The following is a 21,905-nucleotide window of genomic DNA, read 5'->3' as shown; positions in this document are numbered from 1 at the left end:
CCAGGGAAGTGAATGAGTGCTATTTTTCAGGAATCAAAGTGGGATCAGAGATAGAGCTCTTGTGAGATGTGTTTTGCTTCCTCTGTACGGTACTTCACCTCACCTCAGGATGTATGTTTGTGTTTACCAAGTTTGCAGTAGAGATGAGTTGGGGTGGTTAATTAGTCATCCAGCAATGATGTTGACTAGTTCATCTGAAATGTCACCATGGTAATGTTATTTGGATGGCTAACATACTAGACAATGTTTTGTTAAATTTAAAGAGAGAGAGAGAGAGGATTTGTGTTAATCTTAATACAGTTGATGGTATCAATAAAAATGTGTTATTAATGCAAAATATTACTGATTATTTTGTTGCATATTCTCTTTTGTAATAATATAATAAATCTGCAAATAAGGAACTCCCGCACACTATCATTACTTGCAAGTAATAGAAAAATGTTTTATTAGAAACGTTTCGGTCTCACGACCTTCATTAGGCAAATGAAGAAGCCTGATGAAGGTCGTGAGACGAAATGGTGCTAATAAAACATTTTTATATTACTTGCAAGTGAGCGGGAGTTCCTTATTTCCAGATTTGTTGACCTAGCTATTTGATCTTCTTTTTCTTCGCACCTATTACCTGCAGGTGTGCGATAGCGTTTGTTAATTGAGTAATAATATAAAATATACACATTTTTATATTTATCGTAATGCATATAATATATTTCATGTTTATATGCTCGTAATACGAAGCCCCTAAAGGGACCTTTGCAAAAATAAAAATTAAATATACAGACTTCCATGTGCTCACGAGAAACGTATCTCTGAAAGTCTGTATATTTGAATTTTTGCAAAGGTCCCTTAGGGGCTCCATACATAGACTATGTCATGCTTATGTACATAAATACCATTCAAAAGTTTATACTCACAAAGACTTTATTTAATCAAAATTCAGTAAAAATAGTTATATTGTAAAATATTATTACAATTTTTATTTGCTTTGATTTGCTGATCAGGAAACATTTTGTATTGCTATCAATGTTTAGAACAGTTGTGCTGCTTAATATTTATGCATTCTTTTTTTATTCTTTTATAAATTGCATAAACAAACAGCATTTATTTGAAAATATAAATCTTGACTAGACTTGCAGAACATAAAAAATCATTATTGCTGAGCCCTAAAATCTAAAAAAGATATATATTTTAAATATGACTTTTAAAAAAATGCTCACATTCTGCATTATGTCCAGCTGTTGAATGCACGAACTTCTTAGATGAACCTTGAAACCAGCCTACTGTAAAAATTCAAGACTACAGACTAATCGATTTTGAATAGTTTTGCACAGCGCTGGTTTGTAGCATGTTGTTTGATTTTCGCATGCATGTGTATCTGTTTCTATGTCAAATTATTCAGCTCACACCTTTGAGAGATCCAGTAAGTGGTTTGGGCTCTGAGCGGACTGCCAATGCTTGTCCTTTTCACATCTCATACAACATGCATTGCATGTGTAATTCCTCTAAATGTATACAGTATATGAAGCTTCATGGGTGATATCGATTTGTTTGTTTTAGGTATTTGTGAGCGATCATCAGCATTGCATTAGCATGCAAATTTAATGCACATCATTTTAATGTATCAGCATGTCAGCATCTCTTGACATCTCTTGATGGATGCACCTCCAGCTTTCTTTCCCCACCCCTGTCCATCATCTCTATACATGCATGAACAACACCAGTCCCAAAAGTCTCGGCCTCATGCCTGCCACCAAGGCTCCATAATGAGCGTGTTTGCGTGGAGGTGTACCGCCTCATTACTGTGATTTTTCCTACCCCTGTAAAGATCTGATCCCACAATGCAATGCTCCTTTGGGAGCTTAAATCAGCATAACAAAGGCCCCGACCTTGTTATATCAGAGTTGGAGATGTTTCCAAAGCCCCTCTCCGTGTTAAGTGCTATGTCAGCTTGTGGAGGTATTAAGGTGTGTGGGAGCCGGTTTAGTCTCCTGGTGCATGTTGGGAACGTGTTTTATCTGACAGGTATTGTTATGGTAACTGGTAATGTGCATGTGCCATGGCATTGTTGTTACCAGGTGACAGGTACATGCAGGAGTGTCCCAGCGGGACAGGAGAGGTTGTCTGTTGAGACATCCCACAAAAAAGGGTAAAACTGTCAGTTCTCAATGTGTGCTCAACCTGTAATATTAGAGATGTAGCGGTTTATGATCTTTAATATTATTAGATGCATCACATCTACCGGTTTTGTATTACAGATGAGGACCAAGAATTAAAAAATATAATAATAATTCAGTAATTAAATTAAAAATTTAAAGGATGCCAACAATTTTATGCTAGGGATGTAGAATTATTTACAAATCTAATTGGGCTAACCAATATTTATATTAGAGTTGTAGACCAACAATTAAAAAATGTAAATCCCAGCCAACAGTTTCACATTAAAGCTGCAGTACGTAGCATTTTCTTGGGTTAAAAAAATGTCCTAAATACATAACCATCCAGTGTTCAAAACTATCTGCTTGCCTTAGCTCGATTCAAAACGGTAAGCTTGTAATAATGTTTTTAATCCCAGTGGTACTGGTAGTTTTCCACGTAGTCATGTAAGGCTGACGTTGTTAACATTAACAATTTGAGAACAAAGTATAATTTGCACGGTTTTGAGGGTGTTAAAGTTCAACTCACGAAAAATTGATTATTCCGTGAATGACAGCAGATTTTAAACAGAGATGGCGATAAAGAGGAAAAACTGTGACTGCAGCTTTAAGGACATAAAAAAAAAATATTTTTTTTTTTATCTAGTAATTATCTAATTATCTAGTTATTTTAAATTAGGGACCAGCAATTTAAAAGATTAAATGGTTCAAGCAATTTTATATTAGAGATTATAGACCCTCATTAAAATAAATGTAAATCATAACTTGTGATTTTTATATTAAAGATGTAGACCAACTATTAAAAAAAAAAAAATCTAATCACAGCCAGTTATTTTAAATTAGGAACTTTAATTTAAAAAGTGTAAAATGTGCCCAGTGATTTTAATTAAGAATTGTTGTGCATACACAAATTAAAATGGCACCCAAGAATTTATATTAGGGATGTAGACCAACAATTTTAAAAAAAAAGTAATCGGCCATGCGATTTTATATCAGAGCCATAGACAAACAATTACAAAATTCAAATCATGACCAGTGATTTTATATTAGAGACACAGTCCAACAATTTAATTGGGCACAGCAATTTTATATAGAGATGTAGACCAACAATTAAAAACTTGAAATGCACTGCCAGCAATTTTAGATTAAAGATGCCGACTGGTAATGAAAAGATTTCTTGAATTGGGAGGTATTTCCTCCCTCCCAGCATAATTAAGTCTTCAGCTTGCCTATTCACATAATCTTTTGCTAGAGTTAATGAATCCGTTTGTGTCATTAGGGATGCTCCACGTTCGTTCTGATTGGTCCAGCCTCACAAACAGAACATGTTACTATAGCAACCACTGTGCCAACTAGGTCTCTGGCTCCCTGAACCATACTACAGTCCAGGATTGCAGAGATCAGACGTAAACAAAACAACTCAAATGCTGGATGGGTTCAGCAGTGCCCATTGGATGATTCATCTCCAGTAATAAATCACATTAAAACGAATATGTGAATCTCTGAATCTCATAAGACACATCACTGATGAGATGTACATATGTGTGTTTGAAATGCACATTACATCACACACTCCGTGAGGTCTGCCGCCCCGCTGAGGCAATGCTTGAATGACTCGAGCACTTCTGCAAGTGTTTGAGGGGAAAGAGGTGTGTGTGTGTGTGTGTGAGAGAGAGAGACTGAAGCTTAGTTTGCCGCACACAAGAGACTCACAGAGACACAGCGACTTCATGGCTTGTCATCGCTACCACTTGTGAGTACATGTTTGAATTGTGCATGTGAGTGTGTGTTATTGTGCCACGACTCATTTGAGATATTAAGGGGAATATTGAGCTTTGCATTTGTTTTGATATGAAACAGCAGATATTATTAACCGCAGCATTGCATTCAGTATTGTGCGATCACATGAGCGTGATGTCAAACAAATGAAGGAGAGTGGTTTTGACAGCGCACAGATCTTGTTATTCTACCCGTATCTGTGGGGTAAGACCCCGTTTTAATTTCATACATGACAACTTGACTGCTGCAGTAGCTTGGCGCTTCATTTAACATTTTTAAAAAGCCATCACAACATACGAGGAGCAAATCTTGGGTCACGTATTGTGACGTCTGGCGTAGAGAGTTAATGGACTGTTTGAGGCAGGCACGTTCAGCATGTTCTGTGAGTCTGCCGCAGGCTGTCTCTCTAAGCCGAGGGCAGAGGGATAAGGTTGGCTCTCTACCCTGAGATATCTCTCGCACGCTGACTGAAAACAAAGTGGACAGTGTTTGCGTAGCTCTGGTGATGTCACGGCGAGACTATTTTTAGAAACGGTATAAGACAGCAGTTTCAGTCTGTATTGAGCGTACCGCTGTTTGTCAAGCCGAATGAACATGCCCTCTCTTCGGGATACATTGGGGTTATTCTTTGGCACAAGCATACACTTAAAAGTTCTGAATGAGCAGTTTGATATTTGTAGTTTAAATTACATCAGTGATAATAAGGTCATTTTAATCTTGTTAAGGAGTAAAATATCTTTCTGTCTTGTTATTTGTCCATATTTATCTTTGTTGTTAATTAACTGGATTGATGGATGGATGAATAGATGTCTTCATTGCTCATAAACTATCTATCTTTATTGTTAATGTATATGTAATTTCCTAGATAGATGTTTGTGTGTTCAAAAAGCCTCATTCTCAGCTGGGATGTTGCATAATGCAATGGTCCATGTCTCCATCTGCCCCTAAGCTGTGTTCGCCTGCACATCTTCCCCTGCCGCCCGCTGTGCCTCGGCCCGGGGGTAGGGAGGGACCAAAGGGAATTGGGACAGCCTTTCGATGTCATGTGACCCTCCCTCAAGGTCACCCTGGTGACGCGTTACTCCTCTAGAGCGGACCATGACTAATCACACTTTCTCTCTCTGTCGCACAAGCATAGATCGTGCTCCCCTGACCACGATTAGAACTAACGCAACAGAATGCGTTTTTTTTTTATTATTATTAGTTGTGTGTGATTGTGCTTTGGATGTGTTTTTAGAGCTCGTGGCAGCAGTCGTGTCAGTGACAGTAATGGGAGGTGGCGTAATGCCATGCCTCGCAGGAGGAAGGCTTTCACATTAGCCTGCCAGCAAGAGCCAGACTCCAGCTCTGAGGTCAGGCGAGCAGGATTCAGCGTGGCGGCACAGCATTATTCTGTCACTCAGTGCGCTGATGGGATTTGTGCTTGTAACCTCATTTAACTGCTAGTTTAGGTGTGTCAAATTTTGTGATGAAGTGCCATAGGTTGTTGAGATATATGCAAATTTTTACATTGGGCAACCCTTATTGTTGCCATGGTTATCATAGAGCCCGACCGATAAAGGATTTTGAAGGCCAATACCGATACACATATTTTGGGGTTTTAAAATCCGATATTCCGGTATATCGGCCGATATTTTTTTTATTTTTTTATTTAAACTGGACAGTCACAAACTGATAGTCACAAATTTTGTCATGCTTATTTGAGTTAAGAGAACTGATGTGGATGGTCTTTTAATTGTTATTCAAGCAATGTATGTCTCGTGACCAACTCAGGAACGGTGTAGAGGGCCCTCTGGTGGAAAAACTATACAACTCCAACACTCATGACATGGTTCAAGTGTGTTTCGTCTGTTTTTATTTTATTTTTGAAATATTCATTTATCAGCCATTATAACTGCCGATACCGATAGTTTGGAAAATGCTTAATATTGGCCGATAATATCGGTCTGGCTCTAGATAAAACATCACAATTTATAGTAATAATACCATGTACTTCATACACACATAATGCAAATTTGTAGAATTTATTAATGCAGAATTTAACTAATAAATAAACTTGCCACATATACCAGCTATTTTCACACCATTAATGATGCTACAGTATGTCTCAACTTTAATTGCTTTTTGGTGTCTTTAGCGGTTTCATAAACTCATGCACTGTAAAAATGAATATGCTTTAAATTTTATTAATTCAATTGAAGAAATTAGAATTGAGTAATAATTAATCAAATTATTCCTTAAAAGTTAACCAGTTAAAATGAGTTAAGTTTATACCAAAAAATATCTGAATAACAGACAGACGTCAAAGATTATTTATTGTTTTTATATTATCTTTATTTATATTAGCAACACTGATGTCAACAAGCAGAATCACTGAAGGAGAAAACCGTAATTTTAAAACAAACCTTAAACAAACACTGATTACCATAATGGTGACTTAAACAATCCTTTTTTAAAAAGTTTTACTCTTTTTAAATGGTTAACTTTTAAGGAATTCATTTGATTAATTATTACTCAATTATGTTCTTAAATTTAATTAATAATATTGCTTGTAATCTGTTGCCACTTTTTTTTTTTTTTTTTTTTGATTAGATAAAGCGCATTCATTTTTACAGTGTGAGATCTTGGCTTGGCAGAAAGCTCCACACATTTTCTCCGAATTTGATTGTTTATGAAATATTTTGTCTAATTCATACTTTCAGGTACCAGTAGATGTGGTAGCTCTGTTTAACACATTTTACTATATTTTCAGTACAGATTTTCTGTCACAATCATTTCAGAATGTGTGAGTAGGCCATCTCAAAATGCAGTAGCAGTTGGAATTTGTGTCTGCATGCACTGTCATATGATTTGAATCACTGAGGCTGTATTCTTGCTTTGAAGCTCCTGTGCATGAGCGAGTTTATTTTTATGTTATATGTGACATATGGCTGCGTTCTCCAATGGCACCAGTGAGTAAATGTTGACACAGGCGAATGAATGCATGAAAGAATAAGCATCTGTCTTTGTGTATAACCTCATGATCAATGTTATTATCTTGGACCAGTTGCTTCTCATTGAGTTTAATAGATTTAATTATGAAAATTGACTTTTTGTGCTGGCAATATTCAGATGCATAAGCATCACTGAAATTTGTTCAGGTAACCTTTAAACAGTTATTATTGGCTTTCTGTGATGTAGAATAGTAGAGCAAGATCTAAAATATTTGGGAGAGAAGATGGAAATAGGATTGGAAAATGACACAAGGCAAAAACAGTGACATATTAGGCGATTTGCATGAGTATCGTTAAAAAATTTTTCTTGAAAAAATTGAAAGAAAACTTTCAAGCTTTCTACACTATATGCCACTATATTTCTCCTGTCTGTGCATTTCGGTTCATTTATGTGATTCCCTCCAATTGTTCTTGCAGTTGAAGACAGAGCAACTTTCTGCTTTTAAGTATATTACGTGCACTGTCAAGCACTTCATCAGATTTGTCGTGTTGTCGGACTTGGCAGCAATTGTCTTGTCGCTAATACTGCATCACACGTTGTTAGCATCGAGCCTGGTGGAATGTTGCCACTCTTTTAAACTTTTCCATCTATGGGGGAGTTGATAGCTATACACATCTTGCTGCATGCTTATTTGCTCACTGACGTTGATGAGATTAACCCCTTAGTTATACAGTAGAAATTTGGTACCTAACGGCAAGACATTTTTTGATGCCCAATGTTATCCAGGCAATTCGGTAAGAGCCTTAAAAAGAATCGAACTCAATACCCAGCCCTACCGACAGCTCTACTCAACCTCATGTTGCTCAGTTCCTTTAAGGAGCATTAAAAACTGGAAATTGGATGTTTTCTTCAGTTGAAATCGGACGGTAGGTGCAGCACCTTGAAGTGAAAATCCCCATGACTCCTATCTCAAACAGCAGAAAGTGAGACCAATGACCAGTTCATGTTCCCCATTCTGGCTCTCAAAGGCGGATGATGAAAGCCCATTGGTTCTGACAGGGCTCTGCTGGTAGGGTCATGCTATGACCCTCAAAAATAGCCTACAGTATTTTCTCCGCTAAACTCTGTGTCCCTCAGGATTTTTAGTGCTTATATAAAAACAAGTAGGCAAGGGCACCATGTGCGCTGTAAGAGACATGGACACTTTGTTCTAGGTCTCAAATGGCCGACTCAATAAGCAGTAGAAAGTGAACATGTTGCCGTCTTACTCTACTTTTATTTTCTTGGCACCTGAACTGATAGTACATAAGCTATATCAGAAATTAAATGCTCAGTCAATTTCTCTCTCATAATACTCATATTACAATATGCTTCAGTGAAGAGTAACAACATTTCTTCATTGTTAAGTTTTAAAGGGTTAGTTCACCCAAAAATGAAAATTCTGTCAGTATTTACTCACCCTCATGTTGTTCCAACCCCGTAAGACCTTCGTTCATCTTCAGAACACAAATTAAGATATTTAAGATATTAAGATCGCTCCTGCATACTACTCCATTGGCTTCTTGAGGGAATGACTCTTGCTGGCATCGAAAAGTCATTAAAGACATCGTTAAAATAGTCCAAGTGACTACAGTGGCTCAATTTTAACTTTATCAAACGACGAGAATACTTTTTGTGCGCAAAAACAAACAAAAATAACGACTTTATTTCAACAATTCACTTCCTTCTCCAAGGGCCTGTAGTCAGTTAACGTAGTGTGATTGCGAACAATAACACGTACAATAACAGAAGCTTACGCTATTAAACTAGTAACCTGACTCGCGCAGAGGGAGAAATAAACGAATAGTTGAAATAAAGTCGTTATTTTTGTTGTTTTTTTTGCGCACAAAAGTGTTCTCGTCATTTGATAAACTTAAGATTGAGCCCCTGCAGTCACCTGGACTATTTTAACGATGTCTTTAATGACTTTTCGAGGACAGCAAGTCATTCCCTCAAGAAGCCTATGGACTAGTATGCAGGAGTGATCTTAATATCTTAAATATCTTAATTTGTGTTCCGAAGATGAACGAAGGTCTTACGGGGTTGGAACAACATGAGGGTGAGTAAATACTGACAGAATTTTCATTTTTGGGTGAACTAACCCTTTAAAGTGACATTTTAGAGTTAGTAACGAAGGCTTGGCTGAACTGTTAAACTGTCAACTTGAGATTTGAATCCGTGCCGGAAGGAAGAAATTCTGCAGGGTTTTAAAGACTTTTAAAGGGTCTCACCTTAAAGACAAAAGATTTTTTTGTTTCGTATTTACTTGCACACTTGTGCCATCGAACAGTTATGTAAAAGCATTATAAAGCGTGATTAGTTAAAAATAACAGTTGAGTTATTGTATGTTAAATATATTGCTCTTTATTTTGTTTTATATTAATATATTTTAATATTTATTTTATTTGAAAAAAAAAAAAACATTTTATGCTTTTTCCATATTAGATATCTTTTGATGTTGGCCAGTAACAACCACCTATCGGTGGCTTAACCTCTTAACAACATGATGACAGCCAAGCAAAGGCATTGGCACAACCACTTCCTTCAGAAAGTGTGAAAAATGTAGTTGTCCCCTGCCATTAGATTCCAGTAATGTAGTGCTTGCACAATGCCAAACTAAACAAATATCAGTTTTGAAAGTTTTTATTTTTTTTGTGTGTGTGCTGAATTGCTTGACTTCTGTCTCTCACAACTCCATTGCATCAACAGCTTAACTGCACAACCCAGCATGCCTCTGCTGACATTTTATTCTACTTTCATCTTTATATGGAATTATTTAATTCGCTGGCAACAAACAACCACTTCAAAGCAAAGGTTGAACCCACCAAGGCTTCCCTGTTTCATCTCGGTGTGAAGAGAGCAGTCACCAAACTATCACATCAAACCTAAAAAAAAAAAATAGCATCATATTGGTTTCCACTTGTACTGTAAATATACATTCTTTGTCTCTTTGAGTTCTTAATTTGATTGGAAAAAATGGTTCTCGTATACAAGAAGAAATGATTATACGATTCTTAATAAAGAGTCGTTGATGATCTGAACCTAATGAAGCTGAGACTGTAACGGTTTAATTAGTGTTGAGGGCCGCTACAAATATCCAACCAAGCAGCCATTTTTAGTTTAGATCTGGTATTATGGGCCACATAATGAGTGACATTTAAGAGTTTTAGTGTAATCTGTCTCCATCCCAGCCGTTGAAACTGAAATTACAATTCTTTGGTCTGTGATTGAATTAACTGGCTCATAAATACCATTAGACCTTGGTTAAATGTGTTTTAAGCGATCTGGCCCGTTTCCAAGCTCATATCCTGCACGTCCCTCTGTGACATAGAATAAATACGCACAATGTTTTATCTCCAATATTTCATTGAATGCGCTCACTATTTTAGTGCATTTAGTTTGCATGTACTTTCCAACACTGGAAGGCAATCAGTCATTTAAAATGCTAAACTCACACCTGATCTGTTTTATGCCCTGATGTCCTCATTTGCATATCCAGCCATTTGTTAGATCTGTGTAGTGCTTGTGTCTGTGCACTGGGGGATCTGTTCGTATGTTCATAAGAGGATCACTTTTAAGATGGTGTGTTTTGCCTCTGGCAGGAAATGCAATTGAGCGTGTGGAATATTTATGAGGGGATGGACTGCAGGGACATTGTCTCAGTCCACTAGAGGGAGCATGGAGCTGTGACGCATGCATGTGTATGAACGGCCTGAAGAGTGGGCAATATAACAAAGTTCTTATAATTCCAGAGATACTGACAGAATCAATTGAGAGAGTTTCATAAGGCAGTGTGATTATCTAGAATACGGATAAAGAATGTATGATTATTTAATTATTTTCTTATTTTTATTAAAAACATAATCCATCCATCCATCCGTTGAGTATGGTATATTTTATAAAAATTACTTTATTAGTTTTAATTATATACAGTACATTACAATTGAAATATAATAAATAAATATAACAAAAACAAAATAAATAAGAATAAAGTTATGCATTTTTTTATATAGTTTACATTTTTTTATTGTTTGTTTTGTGAATATTTTAATATTGTAGCAATGCTTTTAACAGAACATACTGCTGGCTGTCTAAAAGAAATGAGACAATTCAAGAAGTGTCATTATGATCCACTTTAGGGCGGATGGAACTATAAATATTTGCGATTTGATGTCATCCAGAGCTGGGTGTGAGTTTCGCACCCCGCGTTTCATTGTGCTTGAGCGATTCTCTCTGGAGCTGTCCACAGGCAGCTATTGTTCCAGCTTTGATAGAAGGAAAAAAGGGGCTTTCTGAAGACTTTAGAAAGGAAGTGATCATGATAATAGTCTAAAAATAGACATATTCTGCTTTTCTCTTTCCTTTTTTTCTCACCAGAAGCATGACGAGGATCATAAATACATTTCCCGGTGCTCCGTTTAGCCTTGAATGTGCCACCAGCAGGCAATAATTCGCTCAGTTGTCGCACCGTTTTTCTTCAGCAAATTGGAATCCATTAACATACTGCTATAAAAGACAGCCTCTACGTCAGTAAGTCTGATATAAAGCACTTTTTACATTATAGATGTTGTTTTATCCTCTATAGGCACTGCCTTGGTTTTATTTTAATAATAATATCAGCCATGCACATGGCTTCTCTCAAGCCCTCAGGCAGTTGGGTGTCATGATGCATTGCCCTTGGCTGCTGGACACCTTCTACATCATAGTAGCATGGCGGGATATATCGAGATAAATTAGTCTATCTGCCAGAGCCCAGACAGAGCTCTTCACCATGATAGCCATCTCAAAGAGAAGTGATTTTGGGGCCTCGAAAATATGGCCTACCTTCATCATTTCTGCCTAGACCCCATCTGGCCCTGCGTGCCACGACAATAACTGCAATTACACCCCCACCTACCCGCTTCAGACGGCCGAAGCCTCTCGGGGGTCTTTAGGATGGCCTGCAAGCCAAAGCCCTTTTCCGTCAATCAAACCGGAGGAGCACAGATAACGCCACTTCGGGCATTTTATCGTCAAAACGTATCTCTGACAGGATCATCACCCCATTCACCAGGGGAATTAAAAGAAGACATGTTTAGCTCTGTCGTAAAGGATGTTAACATTTTGAGGAGAAAAGAGGGAAGTAATGGAGTTAGTCGGATGAGTACAGACAAGATGGAGTCTGGGAGTGAACGTTTCTGAGTGCCAGTAACATGATCTCACATCACCATGGTTTGCAGTATTTGTCAGTGCAGTGGGTTATTCTCAATAAACAAACGTGTTGGAAAATCTGCTCCTAAAAAAAATCTTTGTAATTAAAACCAATTGAAGTAGGCTTTGTTTTACAAGAAAATACTATTTCAGTCTTTCTAATTTTGAGGACCGTTCACACCAAAGACGACAACTAATAATTATTATTTCAACTACGAATTTTTAATAATCATTCTAATTCTATTTTAAAGGGGTGATTAACTGAGAAATCAAATTTTTCTTGAGCTTTTGACATCTAAGAGGTCATCATATTATAAGAATACAATAAGTTTCAGAACTGAAAACGTCCTTGTTAGTCCAATAAAAGCTTTTATTGACACCAGGCTCAGCAAACGACTCGTTTTTCAAAGTGGGGAACTATGACGTCAAAGAGGATAAAACACCACCCCGACAGAAGAAGATCAACACCTACTTCAACAACACATTCTCATCCCAAAAAGTCATATAACTGACGTTTTGGGGCGTCTTTTGACCATACGTCAATATTCGCCTTTTTAGGGTACCCTTAAACGTCGGTAGATGGCGATCCCGGGCCGTCATACAGCTGACGCTTTACCTTTAACGTCAGTTAGGTGACGGGTTAGGTTTAGGGTTAGGTTTAGGTCTGGGGTAGAGTTAGGATCCCATAACCTCATCTACCGACGTTTAAGGAGGCCCCAAAAAGGCAAATATTGACGTATGGTCAAAAGACGTCCCAAAACGTCAGTTAAATGACTTTTTGGGGTGAGACTGCGCTGACTTCAACACGGCCGGTTTAGCCCCGCCCACAGATTCACGGAATTGTGCAACACACGGACTCTGGGTCGAATCATTCCGGTTGGCATTTTACAATATTGGACGTTTTCAAAACAATTTCCCCCAAGTGCATCGACGATTGAGTTGAAACTCATTATATTATGCAAAACTGTTATCCGCTCACAGCAGTGGGTGTTTACTTCCAAGTCTTCAGTGCGAGACGCCCATAAAATCCGAGCGTTTCTCAGGTAGGCTAAAAACTTTGGGTACAAAATATCCTATTACTTATTCATTTTGTTGTTTTTGAATGCAAAAACCAAGTGAACGTCATAAGTTGACCTCAGACAACAATATAATAAAATTTAAAAAGCCAGTTCATGACCCCTTTAAAATAGAGAAGTCCACACCACAACTCTAATGATAAGGACACAGCGGAACAATATTTTTGAAGACAATGTCAGAATGTTTTTTTTGTTTTGTTTTTCCAGCTGATGAATGATAAAAGCATTGACAGGCAATCAAAATCCCATTATTATTTTAGTTATATTTATAGCTATGATGCAGTGAACAGGCAGTTATTAAAGCATTAGCGACATGGATATGTTTGCACAAGCTCTGCAATTCAGAACTCCAGTCAAGTCACGTACGCTGATTATATAGACGTCTATTTATAAATATATTAGGGGTGTGATTCGTCTTTGGCCTCACGGTTAAATTCGATTACAGTTATCATGTCAACGATTCGATTGTCATAATGCATCACGATGCATTGCAATATTACTGCACATGGCTACATTTTGTCAATGAATACAAGCAGTCTGATATACAAACTCTCTTTTTATTTCATCTACTCCGAGAAAGTACACTTCCTAAATGTAGTCAAACAAAATTAAAAAAAAAACAGGAGCATTTAGAACCAATAAACAACACTTTTAAAAACTAAATGCACATGAAACTGTACTTAAGTTACAATAACGCACACTGAACCGGAGAAGATTTCCACGTCAAGAAAGGCTTACATAATAATTCTGGACCAATACCAGCACAAGCTAACTTTTTCAGAAGAAATAAACTCCAAACAAACTTCACACCTGTTTGTTCTTCGTTTTCGCTTCGATTTCAGGGGCTTTAGCTGCTATGGTTCAATAACCAACTTGACCACCTATTTCCAACGTTGTTGCTCCAGACCAGGTAACCCATGTTCTAAAAACACAACTACCAGTTTAAGCTGTTTTTTCCTGCGGGGATGGCTGTGTTTATTAAATTGATATAAAGGTACCTCTATTCTAAGCTTTTTTTTTTTTTTTTTTTACTGGTACATTTAATAAACCGGCTCTCTATTTCACTAGAAAATCTGTCTTTGAAGAGACATCAGGTCCAGAGGATAAAACATTACAATAGAGCAAACATAGTTATATAATCCATTCTTATGTATATCAAAACAGTCCCTAAGACCCTGAAACCAAGCTGTATTTACACAGCTGGTGCCTCTGTGTGAAATTATCACTAGTGTGCTTTTTTTTTTTTTTTGCAAATGTTCATTTTACTGTACCATATATCGAGTAATGCAGCTATCACAAATAATGGATGTTTAGATTTGTATTGAGATGTATGCATGGCATAAAATGTGTGTATAATTTCAGAATTGTACAATTGTTTTTACCGCTCTGCTACCTAACAATGCATATTTTTTTTGTAATTTTACAGAATTTTTGTAATTTTATTTATTTTTTTGCTTTACATTTTATATAGCTCTTCTAACCCTATAAGGGTGTTCTAGAGGCATTTACAGTGTTATACACATTAATATGTTGTCTTAATACATATTATATATTGAAACCATCATAATTATTCATAATTTTAAGTTGTTACTACAAATTGTCAAGTGCTCACATAATGCAGTTGTATTAATTTCGTTAAATAAATTAAAAATATATATTTAATTAAATTTAAAAATCCAGCTTCGCCATCACAGGAATACTGGAAAATAACTGGAAACAGTTATTTTAAATTGTAAACATTTTTCACAAAATGACTCTTTTTACTGCAGTATTTGGCTATTTTGCAGTCTTCCACTTTTCTGCAAGGCTGGTGATAACATCCCTTAGAAAGAAACTGCTTTTCATGCATTTTCGGGCAATCGTGCATTACATATATAGGCTTTAATTACCACAAATCTATCAGTTTGAGATTTCCCTTGCGTTCCCTTGAGTGTCATTCATGAATATGATGCCGTGTACCGTAAAACTGGCATTCATGTGGCTGTGGCTGTGCCTAGGGGCCATTAACTGGTGTTGAGTTCTCGCAGAGCATCGGTTCATTAATAGCAGTGTGTGTGCTTCCTCGAATGCTGACCGCTGTCATTACCTCCAGAGAGCCGTGTGGCTCATTTATTGGGGACATGGAGCACAGCTGGGTCCTGAAAAGCCAACACCTGGTGTACTAATGGATGGCTTTAGCCCACTCAAGACCAATTGCACCTTCCCCCATTATGCTTTGTTCCCCATTGAAGAAACTGGAGTCTTCAAGTTATATTTTTAGCCTATAGGATATTTTATATATATTAGTCAAAATGTCTCGGTGGAAGAAGACGACCTCAGTCTCAACCAACCGGATGATGGATGTATCCTCATCTGTTTAATGGGCAAGCCCCAACTCCCTCTTATCCCCCCTCCGAGCCCCCTTACAAAACGGGCCCCTAAACTACCCACGAGACAAAAGAGCTTGCTAGAGCTCATTACTGTGGAAAAAAGGACATGTGTGGCCGTACTTGTGTTCTCTAACGTTTATGGGTTTTAAACAAGTAAAAGGTACATAAAATGAAATGCAATTCCGAGTTAAATTGCAAAAAGGCGGAGTGGGGATGGTTTATTAAGTGATCTGACTGTCTCGACTGTGAGTACATAAACATTTGAACCACCCAAGAACTAATGAATTAAAACCCTTTTGGAAATGTTTGGAAAGACTTTTGGTACAATTTAACAATGTAAGGCCTTCATATTCTTAAATCTTTAAAAGAAAATGTACATGTCGAAATGATTTTGCTAAGTGATGCGTGCTTTTATTGTTTACCATGTGACTTTTTGTGCTTTGGCAATCAAACAGTAGGAATGCTCAACTCTATAGAGCTCTGTTTGGCTGCTAGTGTCATTAAGCATTTCTCACTTTACCCTTGCACAAAGAAATCCCAGATCTGTTGTACCAATCTATAGCGAGAGGACTGTGTGTTTTGTTTGAGTGCCAGGCTCTGGATGGATTTGAGAGAGTTTAGAGGGCGTGAGAGGGAGCAGAAAGATCCGGTCTGCGTGCAGGGGCTTCAGTAGTTCGCATAATGACAAGCATCCCAAACACACACACACATATATGAGTATGTTGATATTCTCTAGAGAGATGAGTGCCTAGGGTTGGTAATTACTAGTCATGCTACCTTGAAATGGATTGCTTGAATGTGCTATCATGTGTTTAAATATACCTCTCTCAGTGCATTCAATTTCCATGACATTGCGGTCACATCTCATTTGCTTTCTCAAAATATTCAGGTTCAGACTCGGCTCATGCACAATAATGTTTCTGTATCTTTGCTAATTTCACTGCTTTTTGACATTACTTCCCTCTTTTCATTGTTTTTAGTCTGTCAGTGTAATACTGGTTGACCAATAACATGACTAATGTCCTTTTTAACATATGATTAATATGGTCGTGTTGCAATTTGTTAATAATCTTTTAGCTTTTTCAAAGGTCATTTAAAATACTGTAGTGACAAATGACTTGTTAAATGTATGAATATTCCCAAAAAATCAAATCAAATAGTTAAAACTAGGTGAAGTGTAGCATGCCACATTACTGTTACTGCTTGAAATGTTCATGAACTTTGTCATCAAGATTCTGTCACTTATAGTGTCCTGTTCTGTTAGAAATTAATTTCTACAGGTACATTTGCTCCATAAATTTCTAAATTCAACTAATATTTGGTCACAAAACCTGCACTATAAAAAAAAATATTTTCAAGATTTGTTATCTCAACATTTTTTCTTTTGTCAAATCAACTTAAATAATTTATTTAGTTGACATAACTTATTATTTTGAGTTTCTGACGATTAAATTAATCTCCATTGTATTAACGTACTTTTTCCTTTTCAATCAACTTAAAATTTCAAGGCAACCAGGTTACTTACTTTTTTAAGTTAAACCAACAATATTTTTTTTACAATTTTGCAAACAAAAAAGTTTGAAGTGCATGCCACTCTACCACTTGAAATTTCAAGTCAGCTACATGTAACCTTGCTTTTGAATTGTATCCAATTTACACTGAACAAAAATTAAATCAGTGGCCTCTCTTGACTTTTTGGCCACGCCCACTCTCTCACTCTCAGCCAATCAGCAACATCTTAAGGCTTCCGTTTAGCATTTTATCACCAGTGATCCCGTATCCCGGCAACGGGCATCAGCATATCAGAGTGAGGTTGTAAATCAGCCAGCTTGTGTTTGGTGAGTCCCTGCTGATCACCATGTGCTTCTAGTGATTAGCACTGCTCAACACACACATGGCTGGCAAAGGGAGTGCACCATCAGATAAAGCATAATTAATACGGGCCGGGCAGGGGGGTGTTGGGGGCTTTGTGGTTGCGGTGAAGGACGCTTGAGCTGGACTTTGTCATCGGCACTGACAGACAATGGAAGCAGCTATAATTCAAAAGTGAGGGAAAAGCTTTCCTTTTTTTATTCAGTTTGGACTGTTTGTGCACTGCTGGATTAGAGCTAGAGGAATTACAGATATATTTCTCGGACACTTTGTGTCACATCTCATTGAACACATGGTCGGTGTGACTTCTTCATTGGGGGTGTGAGAGAGACATCACAAAGGGTGTTAGTATTCATGCTGGAAGGATTTACAGCCACAGCCGAGGCCCTGTCTTACTTCGATCTACGGGATGTTTGGCATATTCACCGTCACTCAAACACCTCTGAGTCAGGTGTGATGGTGCAACCATGTGCCTTTCAACTCTTTTATGCAGGCTATAGCAGGGATGTGATAGGCTAAATCACAAAACGCGTCGGTTTCTTGCTCAAGACAATGTTGAAGCTCAAGACATTTTGTTTGGATTACTGGCAGTTTCTTTGCTTGCAGCCTCTCAATGGCTTCTATAAAAGGTAAGACGTCTTTGTTCTCTATATTGCTTTTATTATAAAATATGACTTGAATGAAGGTATTATCAGCTTATGGTAATATGTTGTTATTGTTCAACTAATTAATTTCCAATTAAAGATGTCTTTATGGTTGGAGCAGTTTAATGCACTGTGTATTGTTCTCATTCAGTTTTCAGATCGACTCAATAAAGCCTTTAAAGGCTGTTATTCAGTCAGTAAAGAGCCGCGACTGACCTTAGATCAGTGTATCTTTGTGTTATTGTGAGTTAAGGGCTTCAAAGTTGAGGTTGCAGTGAGTCAGTTTGATTTAAATCGAGCTCTATTGTGTGTCTGTGACCTGACAAGCGTTTCCACCAAAGATTTGATCCTCTATTGTGGGGCATGTTACCCTCCTCAGCCCGTTGTTCTGTCCGGTGCTCTATCATTGCTTGAGGATTGTCTTCCTTCTTATGTCCAGGAGATCTTTGAGCTTTGGTTTTAAGTTGACGTGAAATGTTGAAATTTTAAGCATTTTTTGCATATTTAAGCATATTTAAGCATTTAAGCATATTTTGATTTATAATTATTTTATTAATACTTTTTTGTAGTTTTTATATAAAATGAAATTTAAAAATTCCTCATTAAAAAATGTTTAGTTAAAAGTACACTGTAAAAAAAATGTTCAAGATATGTTATCACAACATATTTTCTTTTGTCAAATCAACTTAAATAATTTATTTAGTTGAGATAACTTATTATTTTGAGTTTCTGATGATTAAATTAATCTCCTTCATTCTATTAACTCACATTTTCCAGTTCAATCAACTTAAAATTTTAAGGCAACCAGGTTACTTACTTTTTTTAAAGTTAAACCAACAATATTTTTTTACAGTAGTTATTATTAGTATATTTTATGTACATTCATTCATTTGTCTTATACAGAGTTGTCATTATTGATACCTTCAAGCCTGACGTTTATGGATCTCCCCTCTTCTTCCCGTTCCTATGACAACCGTTAAAAAAACCAACACTTAACCTTTGCTGACTAAAGCATCCGGGTGTCTCTGACTCAGGAAATCCCCTGTCAACTGTTCGTGCTGACCTTCTCTCCTAACCGTGTCCTTCAATTGACTGCTGTAATCAGTGGAAACTGCACAGTTCACACAACGTGGCCTTTTGTGTGCTGTGCAATGCCTTCAATCAAACACAATATACAGTGTCGTTGGCGACTTTCAACTTCACTTTTGAATCAAAACTGAAGAAACAAAAGAGAAAAATCCCCCTTTATTTTGTCCCAACATTCTATGTGGTAGACAGTCAGCGTAGGTGTTTCAGAACAGAATTATGCAGCTGGGACTGTCAGGGAAGGAGCGGCCAAAAAAAACCTCTTTAGAGCACATTAAAATGAATCATAAGCTTTGACATTTTAAGTTTTTGTTGGAGAAACAATTACGTTGATAATGGAATCAGAATTATATTTAGATGTGTCATCGGAAATGGGCGTTTTACCCTATCGTCTCAATGTCTCTAAATGATTTGATGGAAAAAATGACTCCCTTTTGGCTAAAGGTACTCCAATATCTACACTAATGTACATTATTTAGAGGCGTTGGCCCTTTAAGACTGGAATGACGCCTTAAATGATGCATATGCAGGTGCTTCACTGATTAATATAATGAATACAATCACTACTGTAGATAGTCTTTATTGCTGATTACACTGCTTTGTTTATAAAAGGGGTACTCCACTTTTTTTGGAAATAGGCTCATTTTACCACTCCCCCAGAGTTAAACAGTTGAGTTTCACCGTTTTCAAATCCATTCAGTCGATTTTCTGATATTTAGAAGAATATCAGTAACCAGAGTTTCTGGTCTCATTGACTTCCATAGTAGGAAAAAAATATACTATGGAAGTCAATGAGACCAGAAACTGTCTGGTTATATTCTTCTAAATATCAAAAAAAATCGGCTGAATACATTCGAAAATGGGAAAACCCAACTGTTTAACTCTGGGGGAGTGGTAAAATGAGCCTATTTCCAAAAAAAAAAAAAAAAGTGGAGTGCTGCCTTTGCTGTATGTTACTGTATACAGGAACTATGTAGTTTAGAAATTGTATTCCGTGCCATTTTAAACTATTATAGTTTATCACTGAGTGGGACGAACACAGCATCACTTCCATATTCAAATTAGCAGAGCAGGTCATTAATATTCCCCTCAGTTGGTGATGTGGACGTAGACGTCCCAGACTGGAATGTTTTTTTTAATTCCAGTTTTGAAGTTATAAACAAATAAATAAATAAATAAAGTCCTTCATGTTGAATTCTTAAAAAGAGCAAGATTTGTTATTTCCTGCAGTGGTCATTTTTGAAAACAGGCTCACCTTGGCTTTAATGGAGCTTTTTGCTTGTAATTGTGGTAAACCAGAGGCATTCTCATACGTGTATTTCATTTGTGTAAATAGGAGTGAATTGTATTTTCCCATTGCTCAACTGGCGGAGAATGACACTAGCAGCGCCAAGCTCATGGGTTCGATTTCCAGTAACCGCACATACTGATAAAATGTATAACTTGAATGGCCTTGATAATGTTTGCCAGGGTGTAAATATAACTATAGTGTTTCCTGCATGTATTTATAAACATGTTCATTGCTAGTATTTAATTTGGTTGTCTTGTGTTGAGTATATCTCAAGCAATTGTCTTGAATTTCCATCCATCCATCGAATTTGCTTATTTATTGTTATTATTATACACTATGGTGCTGTTTGGCTGATTTGGACATTGTGTAAGTAAGCAATACTTTAGTCTGTCCCAGTGTTTAGGATCATGTTGATGATGGTAATGATGATGAATGCCTTGAAATGACATAGTGGTTTTGTTGCAATTACAATATAAATGTACATTATCCTCCCTATTGCATGATGAGTTACCAAGTAAATATTGATTTGTCTTTTTAATTATTTTAGTACGTCAGATGAAGACCACATAGAGATATTTACACTGTCATAATAAAGCCATAGTCATAAATTGATTTAGACTTCAATAGCCAGTATTAAACTGTCAGCTTTAATAACGATCAGCCCTTTACTTTATGATGGACATAAAGCTGGGTTATGTTTGTTTGTGTGATGTCTGTCTTGAATTGTTATGCTTTTGTCCAAATTGCATTTTGTTCAGTCTTTTTCTGCCAAGAAGCCGGAGGCTACAAAAAGCATGTCTGTGTGTGTCAGTGTGAATGTCAGATTTTTTTCTGTCTCGTATGTGTTGGACAGTAATTAGATAAAGAGAGGATGTTTTTTGGAGGATGTGCCTTCAGGGAAAGAAACAGCAAAACAACATGGCTGCTTTAGAAAGGTGCTGCTAATTATGACTATCCTTAGCATGTGAAATGTCAGGCAGCACAATGTTCTTCAACCTCAAGATTTCCTGTATTTTTAAAATGCGGTACAATTTAAAGGTTATGACTTTGGTCACAGAATTTGCCTTAAAAGTCTTTATTTAGTCTAGTTCCTCCACTTCTGAAATAACTTTCCTTTTCAGCTGATCAGATTTTGTTTCACCTTTCTAAAATCTAGCCAATAGTTAGCACAATATTTCAATTTATATTGTCAATACTAAATTACTAAACCGTTTAAAATTTGGGGTCAGTAAGATTAAAAAAAAACTTTTATTCCGCAAAGATGCGTCAAATTGATCAAAATTGACATTAAAGACATTTATGATGTTATAAAAGATTTATAAAAGGCTTTTTGGAACTTTCTATTCATCAAAGAATTCTAAAAAAAAAATGTATCGTGTTTCCACAAAAATATTCAACATTGACAATAAAAAGAAATGTAGAAATGTTTCTCGAGCACCGAATCAGCTTATTACATTGATTTCTAAAGAATTGAG

The 21,905-nt window shown here is 36.7% G+C and overlaps 1 protein-coding gene across 5 annotated transcripts in view; it reads left to right on the top strand.

Annotated features, from left to right (window-relative positions):
• Positions 1–21,905, top strand: part of iqsec1b (IQ motif and Sec7 domain ArfGEF 1b) — a 165,007-nt gene that overhangs the window by 79,859 nt on the left and 63,243 nt on the right. The window contains exon 1 of one of the 5 annotated variants that reach the window (XM_039673421.2): positions 3,808–3,903. The exons of 3 other annotated variants lie outside the window; for them this stretch is intronic. In XM_039673421.2, coding sequence (XP_039529355.2) covers positions 3,881–3,903 — 23 coding nt within the window. In that variant the 5' untranslated portion in view covers positions 3,808–3,880. Of the gene's footprint in view, positions 1–3,807; positions 3,904–17,946; positions 18,039–21,905 lie in introns of those variants that run through there. One more of the 5 variants, XM_089125215.1, reaches the window with a different exon arrangement.

Source organism: Pimephales promelas, chromosome 21 (genome assembly GCF_988280905.1).
Source record: "Pimephales promelas chromosome 21, fPimPro1.hap1.1, whole genome shotgun sequence".
NCBI classification, from domain to species: Eukaryota; Metazoa; Chordata; class Actinopteri; order Cypriniformes; family Leuciscidae; genus Pimephales; species Pimephales promelas.
Note: the sequence above shows the minus strand (reverse complement) of the source record. Positions and strands in the feature narration are given on the sequence as shown.